At 39.9% G+C, this 27503-nt stretch overlaps 1 protein-coding gene across 1 annotated transcript in view; it reads right to left on the minus strand.

The window, feature by feature from the left end:
* Positions 1–200: 200 nt before the first annotated feature.
* LOC140391302 (nectin-3-like) overlaps positions 201–27503 on the minus strand; it is a 157340-nt gene continuing 130037 nt past the window's right edge. Inside the window, exons 7-8 of the mRNA XM_072475896.1 lie at positions 26233–26301; positions 201–17609 (exon numbers count right to left, since the gene is read on the minus strand). Of these exons, the coding sequence (XP_072331997.1) occupies positions 17011–17609; positions 26233–26301 (668 nt within the window). The 3' untranslated portion in view covers positions 201–17010. The remainder of the gene's footprint in view (positions 17610–26232; positions 26302–27503) is intronic.

The following is a 27503-nucleotide window of genomic DNA, read 5'->3' on the forward strand; positions in this document are numbered from 1 at the left end:
GCCCATTTAGATTAATGGCAGAAGCTTGACTCTGAATTTCCATTTTTATTTAAAGTACAATTTAAATGCAGCTTTAAAAATTATTTGCTTTGCTTCTTTAGAATGCTTCAACATTATTTGGACTCATAGAAAACTCTTAATAATACATCAAGCGTAATTTTACTGCATGGGACAAGCAACAGAACAGAGAAATAAAATGATACTTTTCAACACAAGTTTTTTATTCCACACAATAGCTAACTGTGTTTAAATCAAACTTTCTCGATTGTTCTTATTATTTACAGAGATGAAAATCAAACATGTACAATAAGAGAATAAACAATTTTACAGTATAGATATCAGTGCTTAACAACACACTGGAAGACCTTCTAATGTCAACATTAAGATTCAGCATATTTTAACAACAAACTCCATGTACAGTATATTCTATCCACAGTTGCTATTCACAGCAGGCAGAAGTGTAAATCAAATATTCAACTGCAACAACATCCTGTTGCTATAATTTAGCCAGTGAAATTAACACAATAACCAGAAAAAAGGCAATAGAAATGACCTGTTCCATGATATTTATTTTGTCACTTGCTGATTTTGAATGTTTATGAACAGATTTGACTATTGGCTAAACATTTCTAGAAAAGAACAGTCCAACATATTACATTCTTCAACAAAATGTATGTGGGCTATCCATTTGCATTACCTACATTTTCACCAGTATAGCGTGTTGTCACCATTTAAAATGGATACCAACCTGATTTGCTACAGTTCAGTTCCTGAGAAAACTATAAGCCAGTAAGTCGAAACTTGCATGGAAACATGCACACAATAAGCCAAAGTATTGTATCTGTGAAATCCAAAACTCTAATCAGTAGTATTATTCTTTCCTTACAAGAGTGTGACAGCAACTACACAGTGTGAAATGTTTCATATTCATGCTGGCAATGAGATTTTGCAAAAATCTGAGAGACTATTTTTCATACGGAGTTCAGTGGTAAGCAGAGCATGCACAAAGATTATGTTTGCATTTTATCTATTGTTGTATTCGTATGTATGCTCACAGCCTTTTTGTTATCTGGCTCAGAAAGTGACAAAGAGTCACATCAGTTTGTAAAACAGAATATGCAGCAATAATGAAACCAGATTTTCTCATCCATTCCTGCAACCAGCCCAAAGCGCAAAATATCAATTCCTATGCATTTTTGCTGTCACAAACACATCAAAAGCCGATTTCTCTGTTCAGGGGAGTTGGAAATTGCTAAGCATGCCTTTAAAATATATATCTAACCACATTCTAAATGCAATGAATGCACAATTCTGCACATTGGTAGACATACTCATGTACTGCAATATTCATTTTGATTAAATCTGCCGTAAAAATCATAAATGCTATTAAACTGTCTTAAGGCATTACGAATAAGACAGTATTTTGCACATATGAAATACACTATTGTGTTTAATTGCTGCTTACATTTCTAGAGGTCTTTAATGGTGTGAAACATTAAGGAATGCTACTGGATACTAAAAAAATGAACGGTTTGTAGAAATTATGAGCTACTTGAATAGTTTAGAAAGGAATTAGCATTAAAAATTCTTATTTACAGAGAAACCTAGTTACAATACCAGTACATAGTTGTATTGTAACTAGACTAGTAAACCAGAAACCAGGGTAATGCTCTGGGGACTCAAGTTCGAATCCCGTCACTGCAAATGGTGAAACTCGAATTCAATAAAAAATCTGGAATTAAAAGTCTAATGCTGACCATGAAACCATTGCCGATTGTCCCATCTGACTCCAGACCCACAACAATGTGGTTGACTCTTAACTGCAAACCCCCCCTCCCCCAGTGCAATTTGGATTTTCTTTTTGAATTTGTTTATATTGTCACGTGTTCCGAGGTACAGTGAAAAGTATTGTTCTGCATACAGTCCAGACAGATCATTCCAAACATGAAAAAAACATAGGGCATACATAAATACACAGTGTACATACACAGACATCAGGTGAAGCATGCAGGAGTGTAGTACTACTCAGTAGAGAAGATGTTTGAAGAGATCAGATCAGTCCATATGAGGATCATTCAGGAATCTGTTAACAGCGGGGAAGAAACTGTTTTTGATCCAATTAGGGATGGGCAATAAATGCTGGCCCAGCCAGCGACACCCAAATCCCATGAAAGAATTAAAAACACAAAAATAATTTTAAGCCACAGAATACAAACTCAAAATATGCATATATTCAGCATTCTTTCTATGTACTCTTTACTAACTTACTATACAGCACTTATATTGATATTCAAACAAGGTCCTTGGATGTGTGTTACACGTTTTCCATTTGCAAGTCTATTTAGTCGAAAAAGAGATTACAAAGGATACCTATGTAATACGTGTTTACATTATGCATGTTTGGCCTTTTTTGTTTCCTATGCAATCGATAAATTGCATTGAGATGGAAATATTTAACATAATACAGGACCTTGCGAGGTGCTGTATAAATTCTTCTTTTGCTTTATTACAATAAACTCCTTATATTATGTCAGCTTGACCCAGTTTACACATTTACTTCCCTCCAAATCTGAAGGTGATAGGTTTATACTACATTCCAAGACATAGTATGTAATCAAAGTTGACGCGCCCGTTCGATGAGAGTTAAACCGTGATGCTGTATCTGTCTGGTCCAGTGATTCTAGTGGATAGAAAACAATCTCACAAGAGCAATGAGATCGCCAACAATCTCACAAGAGCAATGAGATCGCCTGGTGTTAACCAACGACAAAAAAAACCAAATTTAACTGGACATTCTTCCCAGTTGCTGTCAGTGACCCTGTTGTGTAAACTGCCTGTCAAATTTAGCGGCATAACATATGACTGCACTTCAAAAGTGATTCATTGGTTGTGCGTGGCTTGCGAGGTGCTGTATAAATTCTTCTTTTGCTTTATTACAATAAACTCCTTGTATTATTGGTTGTTACTGCTCCTGTCTAAATGACAATCAAACATTTAAAAGTTTCATGATGTTGCACTTCAGCTTCACTATATGAGCAGCAATGTAGCAGTAGTTAGCACTGTTGCTTCACAGCGGTAGGGACCCAGGTTCGATTCCCAGCTGGGGTCACTGTCTGTGCAGAGTCTACACATTCTCCCTGTGTTTGCATGGGTTTCCTCCGGGTGCTCCGGTTTCCTCCCACAAGTCCCGAAAGACGTGCCTGTTAGGCGAATTGGACATTCTGAATTCTCCCTCTGTGTACCCGAACAGATGCCGCAGTGTGCGACAGTAACTTCATTGTAGTGTTAATATAAGCCTACTTGTGACACTAAAATATCATTATTACAGTCACTGCAGCCTAAGGCACTCAACTTCAAACAGGGTTCTCCACTGAAGTAGACAAAATTACAAAGTCAAATTATTTTTAATAAAGGCCAACTTTAAATAGCTAATTTTCCTGGCTAGGGAATACCTACAAAAATATAATTTTACGACATTGGCCATTTCTCTCACCTTTAAACATTGACAAAACATTTAACTCCTAATTTCTAGCTAAGTACAGCTTCATATTCGAGTTAGATCACAATAAATGAAGTGGTCCTTCAAAAAGGTCAGAATTAGTTTCAGCTGGTTCTCAAAGGGCATTGGAGAGAATATGCATTTCAGTCGTAACAGACAGAACTGTGGCAAATTGAGTCAGAAGACAACATAGCTTTTCTTCACAATTAAAGGGAACTGAATTTCTTCTGGCAATGAGGGCTCTAGCTTAGAAATATTGCACCATTATATTATCTACAGAGTCAGAATAAAACAATGAGCGGGCAGCACGGTAGCATTGTGGATAGCACAATTGCTTCACAGCTCCAGGGTCCCAGGTTCTATTCCGGCTTGGGTCACTGTCTGTGCGGAGTTTGCACATCCTCCCAGTGTGTGCGTGGGTTTCCTCCGGTTTCCTCCCATAGTCCAAGTAAGGTTGATTGGCCATGCTAAATTGCCCTTAAGTGTCCAAAATCGCCCTTAGTGTTGGGTGGGGTTACTGGGTTATGGGGATAGGGTGGAGGTGTGGACCTTGGGTAGCGTGCTCGTTCCAAGAGCCGGTGCAGACTCGATGGGCCGAATGGCCTCCTTCTGCACTGTAAATTCTATGAAACATTTGGCGATTCGTGCCCATCGTAACTCTTTGTAAGAGTTATCCAATCAGTTTGAACTCCACGGCTCTCTTCCCCATAGCTCAATGTTTTCCTTTACAAATTTTTATTCAATTCCCTTTTGAAAGTTGTTGCAGAATCTACTGTCACCACCCCCTTCAGGCACAGCATTCTGGATAAGAACTTGTTGCATCAAATATATTTCTCATTTTTCCTGGCCTTTTCACAATGAGCTGAATGGCTTCATCCTGTGCTGCATGATACTATCATGTCTGTCTTGACTAAATATTTGAAAGAGAGATACTCTGAAGAACTTAGAAATCACTTCCTTCCTGGTACTTTTTCACCCCAAATGAGTAATTCCCTGAAGCATTGTTGCCCTCACTCCTAAAAGAGGTGATCTCTAAGCACAATGATTAGTCATCTTTTGACAATTTAACAGAAAAGTAATGGTTTTGTTCTTTACAAATGACAGACACAGGATCCTATAAGTGAGCTCAGCAATGAAAAGCTATGGGGTTCAATTGAGTGTAAGCTTGGTGCTCGGTTTTCAGTGACACATACTCTTAGGGCCCTGAATTGTAATGTGCTATTTGTAAGTTGCTCTTCCTTCTTCTGAGAAGATTTGAGTTTTCAGGTGCAAAGTGACCACTGTCCTCTGACCAACTCCTAAGGTAGGAAGGAAGGTGGCAGCAAATCATTCTCGTCTGTGATTTGTAACAGAACCGGGACTGATGCAGAACCAGCATCCTGCTTGACTGCAGTGTATTATAACTAAATAAATTTGGCCATGAGAGCAAAGGCCTGTCTGCCAAAAATTGAAACAAAAAATCAAGACAAAGATTACAAATTATGTATTTAAAATGTAAAACAATGCAATAAATAAAATTATTTAATTTCACAAAAATGTTAGTCATAATGGATGAGAAAATGAATAAAGCGGAGACCTTTTGTACAACTTGGAAAGGAGAGTCTGTCTGACTAGTATGGCAAACATCTAAAATGGAAATTTATTCAATTTCATATGGGAAGTAGTAATTTTCACGTGAAGAGAAAGTTGGATTTGCTATTTTTCTTTATTAAAAAATAGCATTAGTCAAGACAAACATATATCACATGCTTATGCACCTTTTTCACCCGAGAACAAATTTTCACATGCAAGTATAAATCACGCCCCTGAATTATGCTGCCCTATTCCCCTCCATTATCCTTCATCTCTTCTTTCCAGATAAAATCCAAACTCAACTTACATGACTAAATTGATTATTTAAAAATGTGGGGTGATTTTCAATCTTGTATTGATTGCGCATCAGTTTTGTTTCTTCACATTCAGTTTAGTTTAGGGTAAATTTGCAGGTACCAGAAACACTGTTGAGAACTTCATTCACAGGCTAGTGCGGCAATGCCTTGTACATGTACCCATCTTTGATGTCTGTAATGCTAATTGCTAATTAATATTAATACTAATAAGATTGGCAACTGACTGTTGCATCATCTTTTAAGATTGAAAATCTTGGAGTCAAAGTTTTGACATTCTCTTATATTGAAATGTTCACAAAGTCCACGCTCACAACCAGGCAGCTTGTATCAACAGAAAATAGGCAACTCTTAAAAAGGTTCTACTCAAGATATGCATGCCTAGGTTTATTTAGAATGGGCAGCTCATGTTCATTTAGTTTTTCATTCCACAAGTTGCAAAGCTATGCAGGAGTGCTGAAATCAAACCATGTGAAATTATTTCGTTTCCGAATCTTTTCGATTTTTATTAACTCTTTAGTGCAAGTGGAGAACCTTATGTTGATGGTCTAGTCCAAAATGGTTTGGAATTTTCTAGATAAGATGGTTGCTGAAATGTCATTTGAATTCATTATTTTCCTACGATCAATATAACTTTAAAAAAAAACTATTTATTGGGAGGTGATGCATTTGCTAGGTATCCCTAATTGTCTGTGAAAAGTTCCATATAATGCAAGACCGTTCTTCATCCATTAATACACAATTAGGTATAGTAGCACTCTTTTATGCAGAATTTTAAATTATCTTTTAATGCTATTTATCACAAGCCTGTATGTAATGGAAGCTAACTTATCTTTCTCCAACTCATGGGACATTATCGAAGAATGGATGATGTGAGACTCTTCGGATAATGGGAAATACTGGACTCAGCAATTTCCCTTTTCTCTCTAGTTTTAATTTACTACAGGTAATTATCAAATCCACTCGGAAAGGAATTTTCAAACAGAAAAAAGTAACAATTTATCAAATAGAAACCTCACTTTTGTGATCTGAAGTCGAATACTGTGAATAGTGGTTGTTTAATGGACCAGTAATTCAGAGGCTAATAGGTTAATAATCTAGAGAATTTAAGCTCAAATCCTACCATGACAATTTGTGAATTTGAATGCAGCGTGAACAGACAATTTTAGCTATAGAGAAAGATTAGGAACTGTAGGTTAAGATGGTTTTATTTTAGAACAAGGGGGGCGGAGGGTTGCTAATTGAGTTGCTTAAAGTTATGAGGGGTCTAAATAGATTGAATAGGAAAGACCTCTATTTCCCTTCGCAGAGAGGATAATAACCAGGCAGTAGATATTTAAAGTAATTAGCACAAGGATTAGAGAGAAGCTAAGGATAAATTTGCCAACTTATAAGTGGTGGGGGATCTGGAAGTCAATGCTCAAAAAGGTTGTGGTGGCAACAGGACATAGATGAGATGGGATGCAGAATCAGAAGACAAGTGGCAAATGGAATGCACTACAGAGGTGGTGACATTTTGGCAGAATGGAGAGGGAATATAGACTTAATATCATAATTCTAAAGATTGTGCAGAAACGGAGGAACCTGCGAGGCTTGTGTGTATCAATCTTTGAAGATGGTAGCACATAGAGAGTGGTCAGCAAAGAATGTAGGATCTTGGGCTTCATAAATAGAAGCATCGAGTACAAAAGGGAAGTTATGCTGAACGTGTATAAAGCTCTGGTTAGGCCCAACTAGAGCACTGTGGTCACCACACTGAAGACCCTGGAGAGAATGCAATGGAGCTTTACCAGACTGCTTCAAAGGATGGTAGGTGGGGAGCTAAGTTACAAGGTTATGTTGGAAAGGATGTTTTTTTTTCAGTGAAGCAAAGAAAAGTGATAAGATTATTTAATAGACGTGTAAGCTAGACAAGGAAAAGGTCTTCCCATTACCTGTTGGTATAAAGACTTCAGAGTTTGGTCAAGAAATAAAGGGAGAATGTGACTAAGAACTATCTTACATCGTGGGTGATAATGATGTGGAACTCACTTTCCAGGAGTGATATAGAAGTAAAAACAATCAATGGTTTCAAAAGGAAACGTGTTAGGCACTTGAAGGAAGTAAACTTGCAGGGTTGTGGGGATAGTGTAGCATAGTGGGGATAGACTGGATTGCGGGAGGAGCTCTGACATGGATGTCATGGGCTGAAAATCCCCTTTTGTGCCTAAAATATGACAGATTTACTGGAATGACACTTGGACTCCAAGGGCTAAATTATAAGTTACTTTGAGATATTATCAGGAGTATGTGGAGGCTTTGGAGATGGTGTAGAGGAGACCACACTACCAGAAGGATGTGGAGGCTTTGGAGGATGCAGAGGAGGTTTGCCAGTATGTTGCCTGATCTGGAGGGTGTTAGCTATGCAGAGAGGCTGAATAGACTCGGACTGTTTTCATTAGAACAACGGAGGTGGAGGGGTGACCTGATAGTGGTCACCCCTCTATAAGATTATATATCAAGATTATAAGAGGCATGGATAGAGTGGATGGGCAGGCAATCTTTCCCAGGTTTAGGGGTCAGTCAGCAGGGGGCATAGGTTTAAGATCCGTGGGGCAAATTTTAGAGATGTGCAAGGCAAGTTTTTTTTTTATACACAGAAGGTGGTGAGTGCCTGGAACGTGTTGCCAGGGAAGGTTTGGAAGCAGATACATTAACGGCATTCAAAAGGCATCTTGACTAATACATGGATAGGATGGGTATAGAGGGATACGGCACAAGAAAGTGCTGAGGGTTTTGGTCAAGGTTGGTATCATGAATGGTACAGGTTTGGAGGACCGAAAGGCCTGTTCCTGAGCTGTATTGTTCTTTGACTGCACTAGATGACAGATTTTCATTTTATTGTTGAGATGACTTTTTAACTATATCTTATGTATCAACAATTACATAACTAGAACTCTAGTCCCAGGAATTAAGATGATTAAGAGGTGACTGATTAAAGCTCCTATTAAGGAAATCTTGTAAGGCAGACAGAGAGAAACAACTTCCGTTGCAAGTCAAGTGGACATAGTCTACAATTAGAGGCAGGCCTTATGGGAGTTAAGAAACACTTCAACACTCAAAAGGATGGAAAATATTTCGAACTTTCTTATGCAACTGATTGTTTTTATTTATCTAAGGTAATAAGGGATATGGGCCACAAATCAGCCATCGTCCCACTGAATCGGCAAACAGACCAAATAGCTTGCTACTGTTCTATGTCCAGAGGAGAGGTGAGAGTGTCTGCCTTTGACACCAAGGCAACATATTAAGTATTGCGCCAAGGTGCCTGAATATATAGAAGTCAATAAAGATCATGGAAAAACTTTCCAGGGTCTGCGACCCAAGTATCATCAATAAATTTCAAACGGTCATCAGTTCAGAAATATTCATCAGTGATTGCAGTGTTTAACTTTATTCACAATTCTGATATGGAAGAAATCCATGCTAACATGCAACATGTGATATATATGCTATACAACTGCTGGGCATGACCATCTCAGTAACAAGTGCAGCCATTCCCTGTCGCAATCAATAGAATGACCAAATCACTCACCACAGAGCTAACAGGTCAGATCAAAGCTTTGCAGTCCTGCCATATACAGTTGTGAATGGTGGTGGATAGTTACACAACTAGCTGGAGGGGGCTGTTTGATAAACATCCCCATCCTCAATGTTTGTGGAATAGACCAGGCTGAAGAACTTGCAACCATCTTAGCCAAACTTTGGAGTGGATGATGCATCTTGGCCCCCTCCTAAGGTCCAATTATCATTGATGGCAATTCGATTCACTTAAGGTGATATTAAGAAGTGGTGAGGCACTGGATACAGAAAAGGCTATGACTTTGATAACAGCCTGGTTTGGTACAGAAGACTTGTGTTTTAGAACAAACTGCACCTTGAGCCAAGCTGATGTAACAGTTAACAAAACTGGCAGCTACCCAGAATCACAGAATTGGCCCAACTCTCATAGGAGCAATTTACTTAGTGCCACTCGAAGTCTTTTCCCCATAGTTCCGCAGTCAGTATTTTCAGATAACCATCCAATTCCCTCTTGAATGTCTCAGTTGAATCTGTCTCCACCATACTCTTCAAGTAATGCATTCTGAATTCTAACCATTCGCTATATGAAAAAGTTATTCCTAATGGTGTCATTGCTTCTCTTGCGAATTATCTTAAATCTGTGCCTTCTCGTTCTCGATCCTTTCAGAAGTGGGTGCTGTTTTCCCTGTCTACTCAGACAATTTTGAATACGTCAAGAAAATCTCCTCAACCTTCTCTTCACCACGGAAAATAGTCCCAACTGAAGTTGCTCATCCCTGGGACCATTCTCATTAATCTTTTCTGCACTCTCTCGAATGCCTTCACATCCTTCCTAATGTGTGACATTCAGAACTGAATATAATACTGCAGTTGAGGCTAAAATAGTGTTCTTTACAAGTCTAACATAATTTCTTCACTTTTACACTATATGTCCCTAGGTTTGTTTTATTAACCTTTCTCTCAACCGGTCTTGCCACCTTCAATGATTTATGCCCAGGTCTCTCTGCTTCTGAACTACTTTTAGAATAGCATTTCTATGTTATATTGTCTCTCTGCATTCTTTGTATCAAACCTTCTTACAGCCTTGATTCAAACATGTAAAAAAGAGCTGAGTTTCAGAGGTGAGATGATAGTGATTGGACTTGGCATTTGGCTAACTGTGGGGTCAAAAAGGCCTAAAAAAATGAATTTAATGGGAATCAGGGCGATGGGTGTCTCTCCACTGGTTGGAATCATACCGAGCACAAAGGAAGGTCATTGGGTTTATTGGAAGTCAGTCATTTCAGCCCCAGGCCATTGCTGCAGGAGTTCTTAAGAATAGCTCTCGGCTCAAACATCTTCATCAGTGACCTCCCCTCCACCATAAGGTCAGAAGTGGGGATGTTCACTGCACAATAATCAGCATCATTCCCAACTCCTCAGATACTAAAGCAGTCCTGCAACCAGCAACAAGTCCTGAACAACATCAAGCTTGAGCTGTTAAGTGGCTGGCAACATACAAGTGTTACGCTGCGCAAATATCAGGCAATGATTATCTCCATCAAGAAGGAAATTTAACTATCGCCCTTGATGTTCAATGTCATTACCATTGCCAAGTCCCCAACCATCACTGGTGCTTGGCATTGACCAATTACTTAAACTGTGGGAGTCACAAATACTATGGCCACAAAAGCAATTTGAATATTAGGAATTCTGCTATGAATAACTCATCTCTTGGCTTCCTGTCTGCCATCTAGAAGGTACAAATCAGATATGATGGAATGCTCTCAACTTGCCTGGATGATGCAACAACTCAGGAAGCTTGACATCACTCCAGGAAAGTCAGTCTGTTTGATCAGCAGGCCAAGCACTTCATAACATCCACTCCATCCAGGGCACACTGTGGTTCGAGCGTGTACTACCTATAAGATGCATTACAGCAACTCGCTAAGGCTTCTTCAACAACACTTTCCAAACCCACTGTCTCCACCACCTAGAAGGTCATGAGCAGGATATGCATAGCAACACCATCAACTTCAGGTTTCACTTCAATTCACATAGCAACTTGACTTGGACGTATAGCACTGCCCCATCATCATCACTGGATCGAAATCCTGGAACCCTTTACCCAATAGCATTGTGGATGTACTTACACCACATGGACTGGAGCAGTTCAAGGCTGGAGTTCACCACCTCTTTCCTGAGGGCATTTAGGGATGCACAATAAATATTGGCTTTCCCAGCAGTGCCCACATTCGATGAATTATTATCTTTTAAAAAACGTTTCTTCATCTGAGGTATTAGAACTGGTAGACCAATTTACCTAAACACGCTATAACTCTTCAAGCATCTATGTTCATTAGTTATCGCCATTTCTGCTAAAGTGTGGACTTTGGCAGAAATTGCTTCCATCAGATTATTCAGAAGTTTCATCTATTATCTTACCACTTTTGTTAGCCATAATAATTTTTCAGAAGTTTCTCTTTAGTCTCATCACTTATGACATCAGATATGCCATTTTAAGTTCAACCGCGCTTGAATTTTGCGGTCAGCAGTGCAGCAAGGACAATCAAATTGAAGAGTCCCTACACAGCAAACCTGGAAGTTCAAAACAATTAAAATCCATCAATTTTAAATAACATTTTTAGATAGACTGCACTAAGATAGGGAAGCTAAAATGAACAAAAACAGACTTTTCAAACTTGTGTGTTTAAAAATGTGAATTTTATCATCAATTTGGAAACATTTGACATTTAAATAAGACCAGCTTGGATTTTTAGGAACTCTGCAATATGAAATATATGTAAAACTTGTTTGGATATCTCATACAAAGCTAAACATCAAGCTTTGACTTGAGCCAAAAACAAGACACGAGGTGATCTCAAAAGTTATTCATTGCGTACATAACCACATGCGCTGGCTTAGTTCCTCAGCTGGATATAAAAGTAATAATGGTAAATGCTTTCCAACAACTCGATGCCAGGCAAAAGATTTTGTCATGTAGATTAAATCCATGAGAAAACCAATTAAGCACGGGAACGAAAGCTTTTAAAACAAATCTATAAAAGCTGGACCTGCCAAATGAAACAACTGTGGCTATCTTTCACTGATGGACCTGCAAAGTACCAAGAACAGAAATCAGGCTTCCACATGAAAAAGCATATTGAGCTATCTGAGATTAACTTTATGAACAATGTTAATCCATAACTGGCAGAATATGGAATGCAAATCTTTGAAAAAATTTCCAGATCTTATAAACGAAAGGCAGCATTTTCCATGACACCATAGCATTTCAGAATTATGGCACTTGCACTGTAAGCTTGTTTTAAGTGGTATTGAAATAAACAGTGGAAAATATAACAAATTTTAAATTTCCAAAACACCCACCTAAATCGTAGAAACTATACTTATTATTTCCAAAGGGATATATTTTACAACATTTAAGACAGTGCTTCAGTTTGTTCAAAGAAACATTAACTGGAAATTAACCTAAATTTACCATCTAAAATGGAAGATTGATATCTTAAAACCTCGCCTTTCACTATGAATTCAGAATATTAACAAGCAAATAAATACAAAAACAGATTATGAACATATTAGTGATTATGCCACAATGCGCATGATTTTTATATTGATCTATATAAATCATCATCGCATATAATTAATTGTTATCTAAATAAATGACAAACAGAACGTGAAAGGTTCTTTTGGAAGAAATTTCATTCAATGGAAACTGAAGCATAATAGAGGAGCACCAGAACCATTAAATGTTACACTTCTCAGAAATTTCTCAAGCTGTGCAGTCTTGACAGGTATTATGAATGCAACATCAGCTGAGGAGCACAAAATAGTCAAAAGGATAGTAGAATGCAGTGCAAGACAACTGGTGAAAGAAAGTTGTAAGAATTTAAATCTTGTCAGCTACTAAATTGACTGGATTAGTACATGAAGAACAGAAACATCACAAGTCTTTTTTCCTGGGGAAATGCAATACGTTTTTAAAACTGGAGTTGCATATTTAATAATGGATCCAATAAACACAGAATGCATATTCAAAGAAATTGTTTCTTCACACCTGACGAACAGGGCCAGATTTTAAAAGTACATTGAAACAGATTGTGTAATTAACAAGCAGAATTGTCCAAATATACTTCAGTCTTCTTACATGGATTCACGAGTCCTAGATCTCAGAGCTACCTATTGACATGTGTGGAGTCCTGCAAATACCACATCATAGGCACATATCCATGTATTTAAAAATTGTAATGCTTGTAAACATTTCCAGGAACATTTTATTTAATAAAATCCTCAGTACTACCGATATTTTCAAATGATTCTTTCTCCTTTTTCAGTTATTTTAAATATTTGTTTAGAATATTGCAAAGAAATAAAATTGTGCTACATGTCATGATCAGTAAGTTATCAAGTATCATACAGGTGCATAATTTAGAGTCAATCAACATTAAGTTCAACAACTTTAGATTGTGACCTTTCTCCTCCATCTTAAACCCTTTTTTTAATATCCGATACATTTATTGTCTCAATGGAATCCCCCCTCCAAACACACACAGGATCATGTCTCATGTTCTGAAGGTTGATGCACCTTGTTGCAATCTCTCCCAGCTACAGTTTTCTATTACATTTCTCCCTCTCTTTAGCTCTGATGAAGATCCAAACAGACTCGAAATGTTTACTCTCCCTACAGATGCTGCCAGACCTGCTGAGTTTACATTCTCTGTTGCATAATTTTAGAGTGATAAAGTCTTTGGTTTATTACTGTCACTGCTGATCATGAGTTATCAATATTTCACTTGTGTTCCATATTTTAGAATACAAATTAGTATTATGATTATTACAATCTCAGGGGAAATTAGAAATAGAAAACAAATGCTTAGCCTTAGCTTGATTCAGTCCAATGCTCAACTATTGTGACTATCATGTCAACAATGACATTATTTAAGTTATTTATCATTTAAGTTAAAGATTTAATTAATAGCAGAACTGGTGTAAAGTGTTTCTATTGGCCTTATTTAATCCTTTCATTATGTAGTGGTCTTTTTTGACCACAGGACAGTACATGTACACAGTTTACCAGAATGCCAAAATCATGGAAGTACTGAGAAGTTACTGCCTGGGAATAATATTACATTTTATTTAACCAAAGAACAGGAATTGGGAGTCTATTAGGCCGTTAACTTCCTCAGGGTGACAATCAGCATCAGGTTGCCACTCCTGTCCACTTACCTATGCCAAATTTCTTCTATGCCTGTCTTGCCTGACCATTCGACTCATGCCAGGTGGGATCCAGACAGCTCAGCAGTTTCCAAAGCTCAACGTTGCAGTCTAGCACAGCCTGATTCAAGGAGGACGCGCACTTTTTTTTACAGCACTTGCAGTTTTAGGGGTGAGGTTTGGACATCGGAGGTGGGGATCCAGTAGGGTCGTGGTAGGGCGGGAATCAGGTTGAGGTTGAAAGTCAGGCCTCTGGGGTTGAATAGTGCAGGTGAGGGGAAATCCCATGATGGGAGGGGGGAAATGTGGCTTGCGCATTACGATAGTTACCCAGAGATTAGAAGAATTTTTAATCTTCTAATTTTTTATGAGTAATTATTGGTGCAACACAGACAGAACCATCAGAAGTATGTGATTTAATTCACATTTTCGGATGGTTCACAGCCCAGTGCAATTGCCCAGAAAGAATTTGCTTTCTGGGGCAATTGCTATGACGTTCCGAGAGGGATTGCTCAACACATCATTGGGTAACCCCCCCCCCCATCCAATGCTGGGGAGCCTAAGTGTTACAGCCCATTATTTGCTTCCAATTTAATTTCAAAAGATGTGTTTCAGGATATAACATACACTCAAGATGAATTTATAATACTAAATGACTGATAACTGTGATGGGATCATTGAAACTGAAATTTTCTTTCATACTTCAAGAAAGCAATGCCACTGTACAACAAAACACAGTCACAACAGCTGAGCACTTGATGCCCAAAGAACTGAATTAAATGCATGAGCTGTTCCATCATCACAGCTCACTCGGTTCAGGTGTTTTCAGTAGAGGAACAGGTAATCTGGGATGCCAACTACTTCTTCAAATTGGCTGTCACAAGTCACAGTTTAAACCGAGTGAACTGTATCATACTCAGCCCACCTGTTCACCAGTGATTTACATAGATCATCACTGACATCTCAGTCTGGTTGATAAAAGAAAAACAGACAGAAACTAAAGAATAGGCTACATCACACACCAACAAGTTGTGCAAAATAACACGTCTGGTGTTTTGCAGATTGCACTCCTTCCATTTATCCCCAGTTAACAATTTCTTGCAGATTCAAGATTTTCCTGTTTTCATTGAATATTTCAACAATAATTAAGTTACAATCATGCAATTAAGATGGGTAAATGCCAATAGGAATGTGGTGCTGCATTATATATGTTTGTCTACTTAGAGGGCATTAATGGAACGGCAATTTCCAGCTGAGAATTTATTTTGCAGCAAACTGCAATTGATGTCAACAGAAGCTGGCTTCATTAATTAAGTTCGCAAGTACCAGATATGAGACTCTTCATAGTTCTTGTGCGGTGAAAAAGACGTGACATTTTCCTTCATCTTGTTGTTCCTTTTGAAAATAAAAATGTGCCTTTGTTCAAAAAGACAAATAGCACATTATATACTGAGGTTTATGGTCTGAGGGCACAAGAAAATCTCAGCATTAAATAAAAAGTAGATTTAAGCACATCTTACAGCATTTTGCAGTGTTGAAATCGATAACTGAATTAAATTAAAATGAGGCAATTTAAGTTTTTTTCCAGCAAAATGTATTGGACTAACTTTATAAAACAGATAAAGTACAAAAAGTACTGTACAGTAAATCTCTTTTCCATTTATATACATCAACACAAAGCTCAGAACATTAATTCATTCTGCCCTATTTGAGTCTTCACCAGCTTTTTATGTGCACCATATCCACAATCTATTTCACAAGCTGTGCAGTTTGAATGCACACATGCAGGTGAGAAAACAATCTCAATGTGTGTCTATGAACAAGTGATAACCAGCACTTTAGAATTAAAGTGCTTTCCAATGAAAAGGGAAAAGTTTAGAGCTGTATGTAATTCTTGAAACCACAATGTTTGGCTTTAATTTGAAGAGATAAATATCTCACAATGATAGAGAAAGAAATGTTAATTATCATCTTTAGTCTCAACTTAAGTTTCAGAACACTGTACTGTAGATTCAGGCATCGGTTAACAGTGTCATTACTCAAACATAACTATGATTTCAAAAATAATAATTATATCAAGATCTAAAATACAGCCCACTATGTCTGAAAACTGTAGTTGGTTTTTAATCGAGTTCAGGATTCAGGCACCAATGCACTTAATGTTGCACTGGCCTTGCAACTGTTTCTCTTCATCCCATGTTTTTCCAGACAGGGAAAGTTTAGGAATGCTCTTCAGTATGCAGACAAGAAATCAAATCTTTATATTTTTCTGACAAATTGTGATGAAAAACAAGAGTAAGGGGAGAATGTAAACACTTAAACAAGTGAATAATCTGACGAAAAATTAAATTTTTGCAATATTTAAAACATACCAAAGTAGTTTCTTATTCAGCCCACTCCATGAGTGAAATCTGTTGGGCTCCATACAGACATGTAAAACAAAGTAAGCACTGTTCAGGTTTGTAGGGAACTCTATGGAAGGAGTGAATAAAATGTCAGTAGTCTATAGGCAGTAACTGCTTTTCTTAAACCACCAATACCCCACTCAGAAATTGCCCAAGTTGTAAACAGTTGCAGGATCTTTACAGTTAAGTACGGAGACCTTAGAAATTAGGATAATTGTTTTGCATTGGCAGAGCAATTCTTTAGTTCAGATCTCACTTTATGCTGGCTGTAAATCTAGCACAAAACCACATTTCCATTCTCATCATGGAAAGCACAATTTGTTCTTTCTTTGGACAACAAAGACACACACATGAAAATGTGGGGGAAAAAAAAACAAGTGATGGAAACCTAAATTTCTCAGCTGAATCGAAATCCCTCCCTTACCTCACGAACATTTATCAATAACCACTAGACATACCACTCCCTGCGAGAAATGATTGAACCATCTAAGTGTGAAACGAGATCATCTTCATTTTCATCATAATAGTCGTCATGCAGATACTGAGGTGCATTGGGAATTTTTCGATCTTCATAACAGTCGACAGGTATCTCAACACCTTCAGTGTATCTGTTATTTATATTGTCTTCACTTTGCCATTTACTTTTCTGCACCTCTATGGGATAATCCTGAAATATGTTATTTGGTTCGAGCTTCTGTTCACTTTTCTCATAATCAGTGTATGGCTCAATTCGATTTGATTGTAAAACATCCATTTGAGAGTCCTTCTGTATGTCTGCCGCTCCAGTAAACTGCTTTGTATAGTAGTCCCCGCGGAAAGTACGTCGGTGTCTCAAGTAAAACATTATAATGATGATTACCACAAGCATGAGGAAGAGAGTGCCGCCAACCACACCTCCGATGATGGTTCCTAAGCTGTCACTCTTCACAGATTCCATGTTTTTTGGAGGAATTGGGAGCCTCTGGGTAAAAGTAGATAAACTTGTGATACCTGCTGTTGAATAAATTGGAGGTACTGTTGTTGACAGCAGGGTAGTAGTGGGTGGATCTAATTGGAGTGGGATAGGGATGGAGAGAGACAGAAAAGCAATGAATACATATGTACTGACAGCATCACAAGTTAATAGTTTTTCATGCTGAAGCAACTAATTGCTTTATTTTAACAGAAAAATGGAAAAACTACAGAACACTGAAAAGGTCAGGCAACTATGGTTGAAAATGCAACAATGAGCTACAGGGACATCTTTCTTAAGTGATACTTTAACTGCAGCACTTGCTATATGCTTATATGTAGACCTAGCATTCATTTTATTTTTTATTTTTATAAAAAACACCATTTTTGTTTTTCATTGTTCTAACTACATTTACTTGTGGCCTACTCTATTTGTGTTGGAAGGGCAAATTGAGGTCTGAATAGTTCGTTTCCATACTGTAGACTATCAAACCAGGTATGGACTCCTGGAATTGGGTCGATGAAAGAAACAAAAAAAACATTCAGCTAAATTTAACTCGCACATTAACAATGTTCAGAAGAGCATGGAACGACACTATCAAATGCCAGCTCTCTCAAACAAAGAGCTGGCTAACCGTCACATTCTAAGATTATTCACTATCTGGACTATTGAATGACTGCAAATATTTCTGCACAACCCAAAACAAATCAAATGTCAGAAATAAGATCTTAAAAAAGATAGCAAGACATAAAATCTAAAAGTGTACATTGGACATATTTTTATATTTCACTTTGTACAGCATTCAAATAGGATTGTACACATTTAAATTTTACATGATTTAGCACTTTTTTTTGTACATTTCTGAGGATATAAGGTATCTTCTCCAGACTTCAAAGATCATACACATACCATGTACCCAGAATGGCAGAAAATTTGCACCCAAGACCTTGCTTAATGTTTGGAGGAGGCATCAGTCCAAGTACACCCAACTATTGTTAAACTTTGACTAGTTAGCATCAAACAGGGCAGGCACATGAGATCAGGACTAACGCTCATGTGGAGGATAAATGACAACATGGACTGGCTATTCCAAATGACCCATTTGTGTTCTAATTTTATACAATTCTATATTTTGTGGCCAAGACTACAACAGTAGGCATGGAGGAGTATATTTGCCCCAGTATTACAACACTACATACACCTGCTGTGTTTCAGCATTCTCATCTCCGAGTCTAAAGATTATGGGTCCAAGTCCCTCTCCAGAGGTTTGAGTTTAAAAGGAACAAGGCTGACATTCCTATTGCAGTACAGGGGCCACCTTTCAGATGAGAGTTAAAAAGAAGCTTTACTTGCCCTCTCAGGTTGGTGGAAAATTTCCTGTGGCACGATTTTGGGGAGGTGCAGGGACGCGATTGCCAGAGTACAGGCAAATATTTAGCCTTTTTTTAAACATGACTAAAAATAGATTACCTAGTCATCATCACATCGCTGTTTGTAGCAGCTTCCTGTGTGCAAATTAGTTGGCATAATTCCTATCTTGTAACATTGACTGCACTTCATTGGCTGTAAAGCACTTTGGGACATCCTGAGGTTGTGAAAGATGCCAGATAAGTGCAAGTCTTACTTTAACGGTGCTTCAACATATTCTAAGTTAGTAACATTCCCGCTGCAATTTTATCCATTTTTCATACTTTATTTTACCTTTGCAAACACAGAATTTCAAAACACACGAGGCCCAAATCTTCCAGTTTCCGAATAGTCCGAAGGATCTGTGCAGGACCCACTGGAACCCAGACTTAATCAAATCCCTAGTACTTACATGGGATGTTTAAACTTCTGATTGTTGTTTTACCCAGCCTGGATATCTCTGCGCTTGGCTAGAAGCATGTAGACTTGAGCTGTTTTCCCTACACTTACCCTGGTTTTTACATGTATTTCCATAGCAGGTATAAAATTAGTTTCAAAGCACCCCAGAATCCACAGCAATGTTCACCTCCATCTCACTGCTCCATCTGACCAGACAACAATCCAACCCCATCCCCCAAACCTTTTAAACTTTACTCAAAAAGGATGAGCAACTAGTAACTTTTTTCAAGCATAAGAAATAATTTTTGTACCTATTCAGTAGCTTTCAAAAAAGGTCAAGGTTACATGATATGATGCCATTTTTCAGCGATAGAACTAGGTACTGAATACTGCAAAAGAATTCTGGACTCTGTTGCTTAAAAACGTAGGCAATATTTCTGACAAAAACAAACTTTTAAAAATAAGAGTTGGTTGTATCAGGTTCACAATGTCTTCTTTCAATTTCATAGAACTTACAGTGTAGAAGAAAGCCATTCGGCACATCGTGTCTGGACCGGCCTTGGAAAGAGCACCCCTTTAAGCCCATGCCTCCACCCTATCCCCATAACCCAGTAAGCCCACCAACACCACCTAACCTTTTTGGACACTGAGGGCAATTTAGCATGGCCAATCCACCTAACCAGCACATCTTTGGACTGTGGGAGGAAACCGGAGCACCCGGAGGAAACCTATGCAGACACGGCGAGAACGTGCAGACTCCGCACAGACAGTGACCCAGCAGGCAATCAAACCTGGGACCCTGGCGCGGTGAAGCCACAGTGCGAGCTACGTGTGCTACCGTGCTGCCCTGTAAGAGAAGTACAAGTAGGACTTCTAACTTATAAATTTATTTTGCTAGATTTTTAAAAATACACTTCCTTTTTGAGCAAGGGTGAGTAAACTAAAATGGCAACAGGGGAATGTTATTTATCAAACCTACTGAGAACATTAGATTCATGCTTATCATGACTTATTATCTGATATATTCAGGATTACACATCAAGTACTTACATTGTACATCTAAAATATATGGGACTCGAGTAGTGGTATTCAGCGGTGGATGTCTCACTATGCACGTGTTCAGTCTCGTCCACAGTGATCCAAGCCGGGAATCGAACCTGGGACCCTGGAGCTGTGAAGCAACTGTGCTAACCACTGTGCTGCAATGGTATTGCTTATACTATGGAGTGAGCTACATCTACTCCATAGATGTAGCCAGCGGGAGATAGAGGAGCAGATAGGTAGACAGATTTTGGAAAAGAGTAAAAACAACAGGGTGTGGTGATGGGAGACTTCAACTTCCCCAATATTGACTGGGACTCACATAGTGACAGGGGCTTAGACGGGGCGGAGTTTGTAAGGAGCATCCAGGAGGGCTTCTTAAAACAATATGAGGACAGTCCAACTAGGGAAGGGGCGGTACTGGACCTGGTATTGGGGAATGAGCCCGGCCAGGTGGTAGATGTTTCAGTAGGGGAGCATTTCGGGAACACTGACCACAATTCAGTAAGTTTTAAAGTGCTGGTGGACAAGGATAAGAGTGGTCCTAGGATGAATGTGCTAAATTGGGGGAAGGCTAATTATAACAATATTAGGCGGGAACTGAAGAACATAGATTGGGGGCGGATGTTTGAGGGCAGATCAACATCTGACATGTGGGAGGCTTTCAAGTGTCAGTTGAAAGGAATTCAGGACCGGCATGTTCCTGTGAGGAAGGATAAATACGGCAATTTTCGGGAACCGTGGATAACGAGAGATATTGTAGGCCTCGTCAAAAAGAAAAAGGAGGCACTTGTCAGGGCTAAAAGGCTGGGAACAGACGAAGCCTGCGTGCAATATAAGGAAAGTAGGAAGGAACTTAAGCAAGGAGTCAGGAGGGCTAGAAGGGGTCACGAAAAGCCATTGGCAAATAGGGTTAAGGAAAATCCCAAGGCTTTTTACATGTACATAAAAAGCAAGAGGGTAGCCAGGGAAAGGGTTGGCCCACTGAAGGATAGGCAAGGGAATCTATGTGTGGAGCCAGAGGAAATGGGCGAGGTACTAAATTAATACTTTGCATCAGTATTCACCAAAGAGAAGAAATTGGTAGAAATTGGAGAAGGGTGTGTAGATAGCCTGGGTCACATTGAGATCCAAAAAGACGAGGTGTTGGGTGTCTTAAAAAATATTAAGGTAGATAAGTCCCCAGGGCCTGATGGGATCTACCCCAGAATACTGAAGGAGGCTGGAGAGGAAATTGCGGAGGCCTTGACAGAAATCTTTGGATCCTCACTGTCTTCAGGGGATGTCCCGGAGGACTGGAGAATAGCCAATGTTGTTCCTCTGTTTAAGAAGGGTAGCAAGGATAATCCAGGGAACTACAGGCCGGTGAGCCTTACTTCAGTGGTAAGGAAATTACTGTGCTGCCCCATGTTGTCTATATGGACTTCAGTAAGGCCTTTGACAAGGTCCCTCATGGTAAACTAGTACAAAAGGTGAAGTCACACGGGATCAGGGGTGAGCTGGCAAGGTGGATACAGAACTGGCTAGGTCATAGAAGGCAGAGAGTAGCAATGGAAGGATGCTTTTCTAATTGGAGGGCTGTGACCAGTGGTGTTCCACAGGGATCAGTGCTGGGACCTTTGCTGTTTGTAGTATATATAAATGATTTGGAGGAAAATGTAACCGGTCTGATTAGTAAGTTTGCAGACGACACAAAGGTTGGTGGAATTGCGGATAGCGATGAGGACTGTCAAAGGATACAGCAGGATTTAGATTGTTTGGAAACTTGGGCGGAGAGATGGCAGATGGAGTTTAATCCGGACAAATGTGAGGTAATGCATTTTGGAAGGTCTAATGCAGGTAGGGAATATACAGTGAATGGTAGAACCCTCAAGAGTATTGAAAGTCAAAGAGATCTAGGAGTACAGGTCCACAGGTCATTGAAAGGGGCAACACAGGTGGAGAAGGTAGTCAAGAAGGCATACGGCATGCTTGCCTTCATTGGCCGGGGCATTGAGTATAAGAATTGGCAAGTCATGTTGCAGCTGTATAGAACCTTAGTTAGGCCACACTTGGAGTTCTGGAGGAGTGTTCAATTCTGGTCGCCACACTGCCAGAAGGATGTGGAGGCTTTAGAGAGGGTGCAGAATGTTGCCTGGTATGGAGGGCATTAGCTATGAGGAGCGGTTGAATAAACTCAGTTTGTTCTCACTGGAACGAAGGAGGTTGAGGGGCGACCTGATAAGAGGTCTACAAAATTATGAGGGGCATAGACAGAGTGGATAGTCAGAGGCTTTTCCCCGGGGTAGAAGGGTCAATTACTAGGGTGCATAGGTTTAAGGTGAGAGGGGCAAGGTTTAGAGTAGATGTACGAGGCAAGTTTTTTACGCAAAGGGTAGTGGGTGCCTGGAACTCGCCACCGGAGGAGGTGGTGGAAGCAGGGACGATAGTGACATTTAAGGGGCATCTTGACAAATACATGAATAGGATGGGAATAGAGGGATACGGACCCAGGAAGTGTCGAAGATTGTAGTCTAGTCGGGCAGCATGGTTGGCACGGGCTTGGAGGGCTGAAGGGCCTGTTCCTGTGCTGTACATTTCTTTGTTCTTTGTACTCTAGCTATGGTACAAAATAATTAGTTGGTTTCCAAGACCAATTAGGTCATGTTACATCACCAGAGATCTGAAGTAAATACAAGTTTCATGTTAAGATAGAAAAAGGTTAAGAGATGACATCCTGTTCAGTAAAACATATGGGCAGCATGGTGGCGCAGTGGTTAGCACTGCTGCCTCACAAGCCAGGGACCAGGATTCAATTCCGGCCTTGGATGACTGTGTGGAGTTTGCACTTTTCTCCCCGTGTCTGCATGGGTTTCCTCTGGGTGCTCTAGTCTCTTTCCACTGCCCAAAGAGGTGCAGGTTAGGTGAGGTTATAGAGTCATAGAGGTTTACAGCATGAAAACAGACCCTTCAGGCCAACATGTCCATGTCGCCCAGTTTTTAACCACTAAGCTAGTCCCAACTGCCTGCATTTGGACCACATCCCCCTACCAGTGATTTTCAAAATGGGGGTCGCGACCCTCGGAATGGATCGCTGGGTGGTGTAGCATGGGTCACCTAAAGGTCACCAAAATGATCCCCAAATATTGCCTGACCATGTTTATCGTTTTCTCTCTAGGTAAATTCGGAATGCGTTACAGTATATGACCACGCGAGGCTGATGAAGAAGCCTGTGGATTTCCTTGCCTCTCTAGGCCAGATAGTTTGGCAGTTTGCAGTCAGAGACCTGCAAAACTCTCTTTGGGTGGCATATCCTGCTACTGTGTTCAGCGTCAGGATCTGTATTATTTATCGAGTTCAGTGTGATAGTATTTCAGTGTGATATTATTTCTTGAGTTCAGAATGTCACTAACAAACCGCGTGCGTCTTTTATCATTTTCTCAGTTAAGCTGGACATAGAGCCTCCTCCAGCCCTACAAGCCAGTATTTCCACTCCTTCCACTTCCGAATTGTCTCTCCACACCGGGGATCTTGTCCTTCAAGGACGCTTCATTTTTTCATCACGTCCCCCACCGCTATCCACCCACTCTTCCCAGGTACTCGTCCCCAAGCATCCGTCTCTGATTTGTGGCTACATGGACTCCATCAGCTGAATCGGTTGCTCTATAGCAAAGAGTTTTGCGTTTATCTTTATCGGGCTCGAATTGTTTGCCAAAGATGGCATTAGCTGGCGAATAATTTACACTCATGTATACAGGAGCCGGTAAAATGTTATGGTTATGGAATGGAATGTGTCTGCATGTTTTGCATATTGGTCAGCTGAGCTGTACCCAGCATTGTTTGTGTCAGCATGCTTTCAGTCTGCTACATAATTACCTGGAAACAGTACCGACAGTCATCCAGTGACATTCTATCCGACAATGCTTTTCATTCAACAGTTAGGGCTCCTGTTTCTGAAGTTGAAGTTTTAAGTTTAATTTTGTATTTGAGGTCGTGTTAGGTTTTGAACGCGTGAATATGACGTTGTTAAAACTGTGCAATACTGAGCCTGTTAATCTTTCCAGCGCTTGCACGCAATTTTCCAAATGCTAACAATGGGTGTGAAGGAACAAAATAGTCAAATAATCCTGGGTTACACCCTTTAACAATGTGTCAGGGTGGATTTATCGTTGAAGGTGAAACAGCAGTGCAACGTACAAATTTACTTTCAATAAAACAGAAGTGCAAACAATGAGTGTGACTTTTTAACATTAATTACGGAGAATCTTTTGTGAATGGGGAGTGGGTCACGATAGTCGGCCATTCTGTAAACGTGGGTCGCTCGAAAGTAAGTTTGAAAAACACTGCTCTACACTATTTTACCTATATAACTGTCTAATTGCTCTTTAAAAGTCAAAATTGTACCCGCCTCTACTACTGCCTCCAGACACTCGCCATCCTTTTGTGTGAAAATATTGCCCCTCTGGACCCTTTTGTATCTCTCCCCTCTCACCATAAATCTATGCCCTATAAGTTTAGACTTCCCTACCTTTGGGAAAAGATGTTGACTATCTACCTTATCCATGCTCCTCATTATTTTATAGACCAGATAAGATCAGCCCTAAGCCTCCAGAGAAAAAAGTCCCAATCTATCCAGCCTATCCTTATAACTCAAACCATCAAGTCTCGGTAGCATCCTAGTAAATATTTTATGCACTTTCTAGTTCAATATCCTTTCTATAATAGGGTGACCAGAACTGTACACAGTATTCCAAATGTGGCTTTGCTAATGTCTTGCACAACTTCAGCAAGGCGTCCCAACTCCGGTATTCAATGTTCTGACCAATGAAACCAAGCATGCCGAATGCCTTCTTCACCACCCTGTCCACCTGTGAGTCCAATTTGAAGGAGCTATGAACCTGTACTCCGAGATCTCTGTTCTTTAACTCTCCCCAACTCCCTACCATTAACTGAGTAGGTGCTGCCCGATTCAATCTACCAAAATGCATCACTTCACATTTATCTAAATTAAACTCCAGCTGCCATTCATTGGCCCACTGGCCCAATTGATCACGATGCCGTTACAATCCTAGATAACCTTCTTCACTGTCCACTATGCCAATCTTGGTGTCACCTACAAACTTACTAGCCATGCTTCCTAAATTCTAATTTTAATTTGCGTGGATAGGGCAGGGGACTGTAGCCATCTGGTGATGGCCACTTCCAGAATACAAAATGGACGCTCACAAAGAATGTAGGGAAATGTGGACAATGCTAGACAACAAGCAGGCACAGTGCCTGAATTTGGGAAGCAGTTACCAGAAAGAATCGAAACTCTGGGTCGATTAGCATATTGTTGGCCCATCTCGCGAGGAACAAAGGACTAACACTCAGGTAGTTGATACAGTTACAGACATCCCGGCGCCAGAAACACACAAACAAAGCAAGGCCAACGGCCACCTAGGACACGCCCAGCCATCAGGGCACCCACCCCTTTTATTGGTTAAGATCGATAACAATGATCGAGATGCTGCCCAATTATTTGGGACCAAGTTTAAGGCCCGCCTAAAAGCGCGCGAAGCCCCTCCAAGTATAGTAATGGAACCCCCCACGAGAGATTCGCTCTCTTGGATTTGGCTCTCAGGCAGAGAGACCCATCCACCAGCATCACCAGAAGCAAGTAAGTTCAAGGTCAACGCTCGCTACCAATGGACGACCCGAGCTGTTCTCCTGTTTCTCTTTGAACCCAACAGTCTCAGATCCGAACAACGGCCATTGTTCCTCTGACTAAGTGGGCACTCCAAGTTAAGTATCGGCATTAGCGTTAGAAGTAGTTTAATTTGTAGTACTGTTGTGCAGGAGTAGATCTTACTGTGTGTGTAAATAAATAGTATTGACTTTGAACTAACTAACTGGTGTATTGGCTCTTTGATCGGTATTCGGGTTGAACCTTGTGGCGGTATCGAGAGATATCTGGCGACTCTGAAAGTAGAAACATAATTAGGATTAAGGAAGGTGACCATATTAACCGCCATATTTATAACCAGATAAACAGAGCAACATTACTGGCGACTCTCGTGGGATTCGACCTAGAAGTGGCTTTGTCACTCTGAGAGAACCCAAATTTGAATTTGAATCCAATTGGAAAAAGAAAAACCACAAGCGTAAGACCAATACCGATCAAACCTACAAGATTCGGAAGTGTGTTATTTGCATGCGTACAGTCACACATGGTGACCAATTATAAATGGAAATTGCCACTAAAAGACAGACATGCTAGCGTACAAGATATTAAACAAGATAGTAACAGAAACTATGCTTGATCCACAGAATTCCAGAAGCTCCAGGAAGAGAGAAGAGACTAAAAGGAAGAGAAGAGAAGAAAGAAGGGAACAATGAAGACATCATACGTGTTTTTCGTTATCATTATGATTTGTATTCGGTTACGCGTGAACGCAAACCCCCTGACCCCAAACCCCCCGGCCGACAATGATTCACTTCCCCATAGCACCCAGAGCCCAGTGACAAGTAACACACCATCATGGTGTGATAGATTTATAACGTGGTACTCCCTTTCTTATGTAATTGAATCCCTTTTAGCATTGGCGATATTCTGCAGCATTGTGCAGACTATCCGCATGAGAAAATGGCGAAGGAGAGCCGACCGCTCTCGCATCCCGGTTATACAGGGTGAGATCCCCTATTTTCAGTTTTCACCAGGCCCCCGAACCCCTTGATCTACAATAAAGGACATTTGTTTTGCGTCATTTGTAAATAAAGAAAGATGTCTCATTTGCAAATGAAAGATTGTACAACTCTGTGCTTGACCGCCAAGCCAGGGGAAAATGTGAATGCTGCTATTATTTTTGTATTGTTGGGAAGTTAGTATGATTGGATGTTTAAGTGAGTGTAGTTTATGGAAGATAGTTAGAGGTACTGTTTTTTTAATATGTTGTACTGCATGTGCCTGTTGTGACATAGCGCCACTTAGAATTGTCAGTTAAAATTTTATTGCATAGTTATAGTCAGTGTAGAGGCCATGGAAGAGTGCTCGCTGGGTCAAGGAGCGAAGTCGACGCAGTTATGTGATCCCTCACGCGAAGCATGAGGGATCACAAGGAGGGTGTGTAGCCACCTGGGTTGGCCACTTCCCGTCTTCAAAATGGAGATCCGTTAAGAATGCA

The sequence above is a fragment of the Scyliorhinus torazame genome, chromosome 15, assembly GCF_047496885.1.
Source record: "Scyliorhinus torazame isolate Kashiwa2021f chromosome 15, sScyTor2.1, whole genome shotgun sequence".
NCBI classification, from domain to species: Eukaryota; Metazoa; Chordata; class Chondrichthyes; order Carcharhiniformes; family Scyliorhinidae; genus Scyliorhinus; species Scyliorhinus torazame.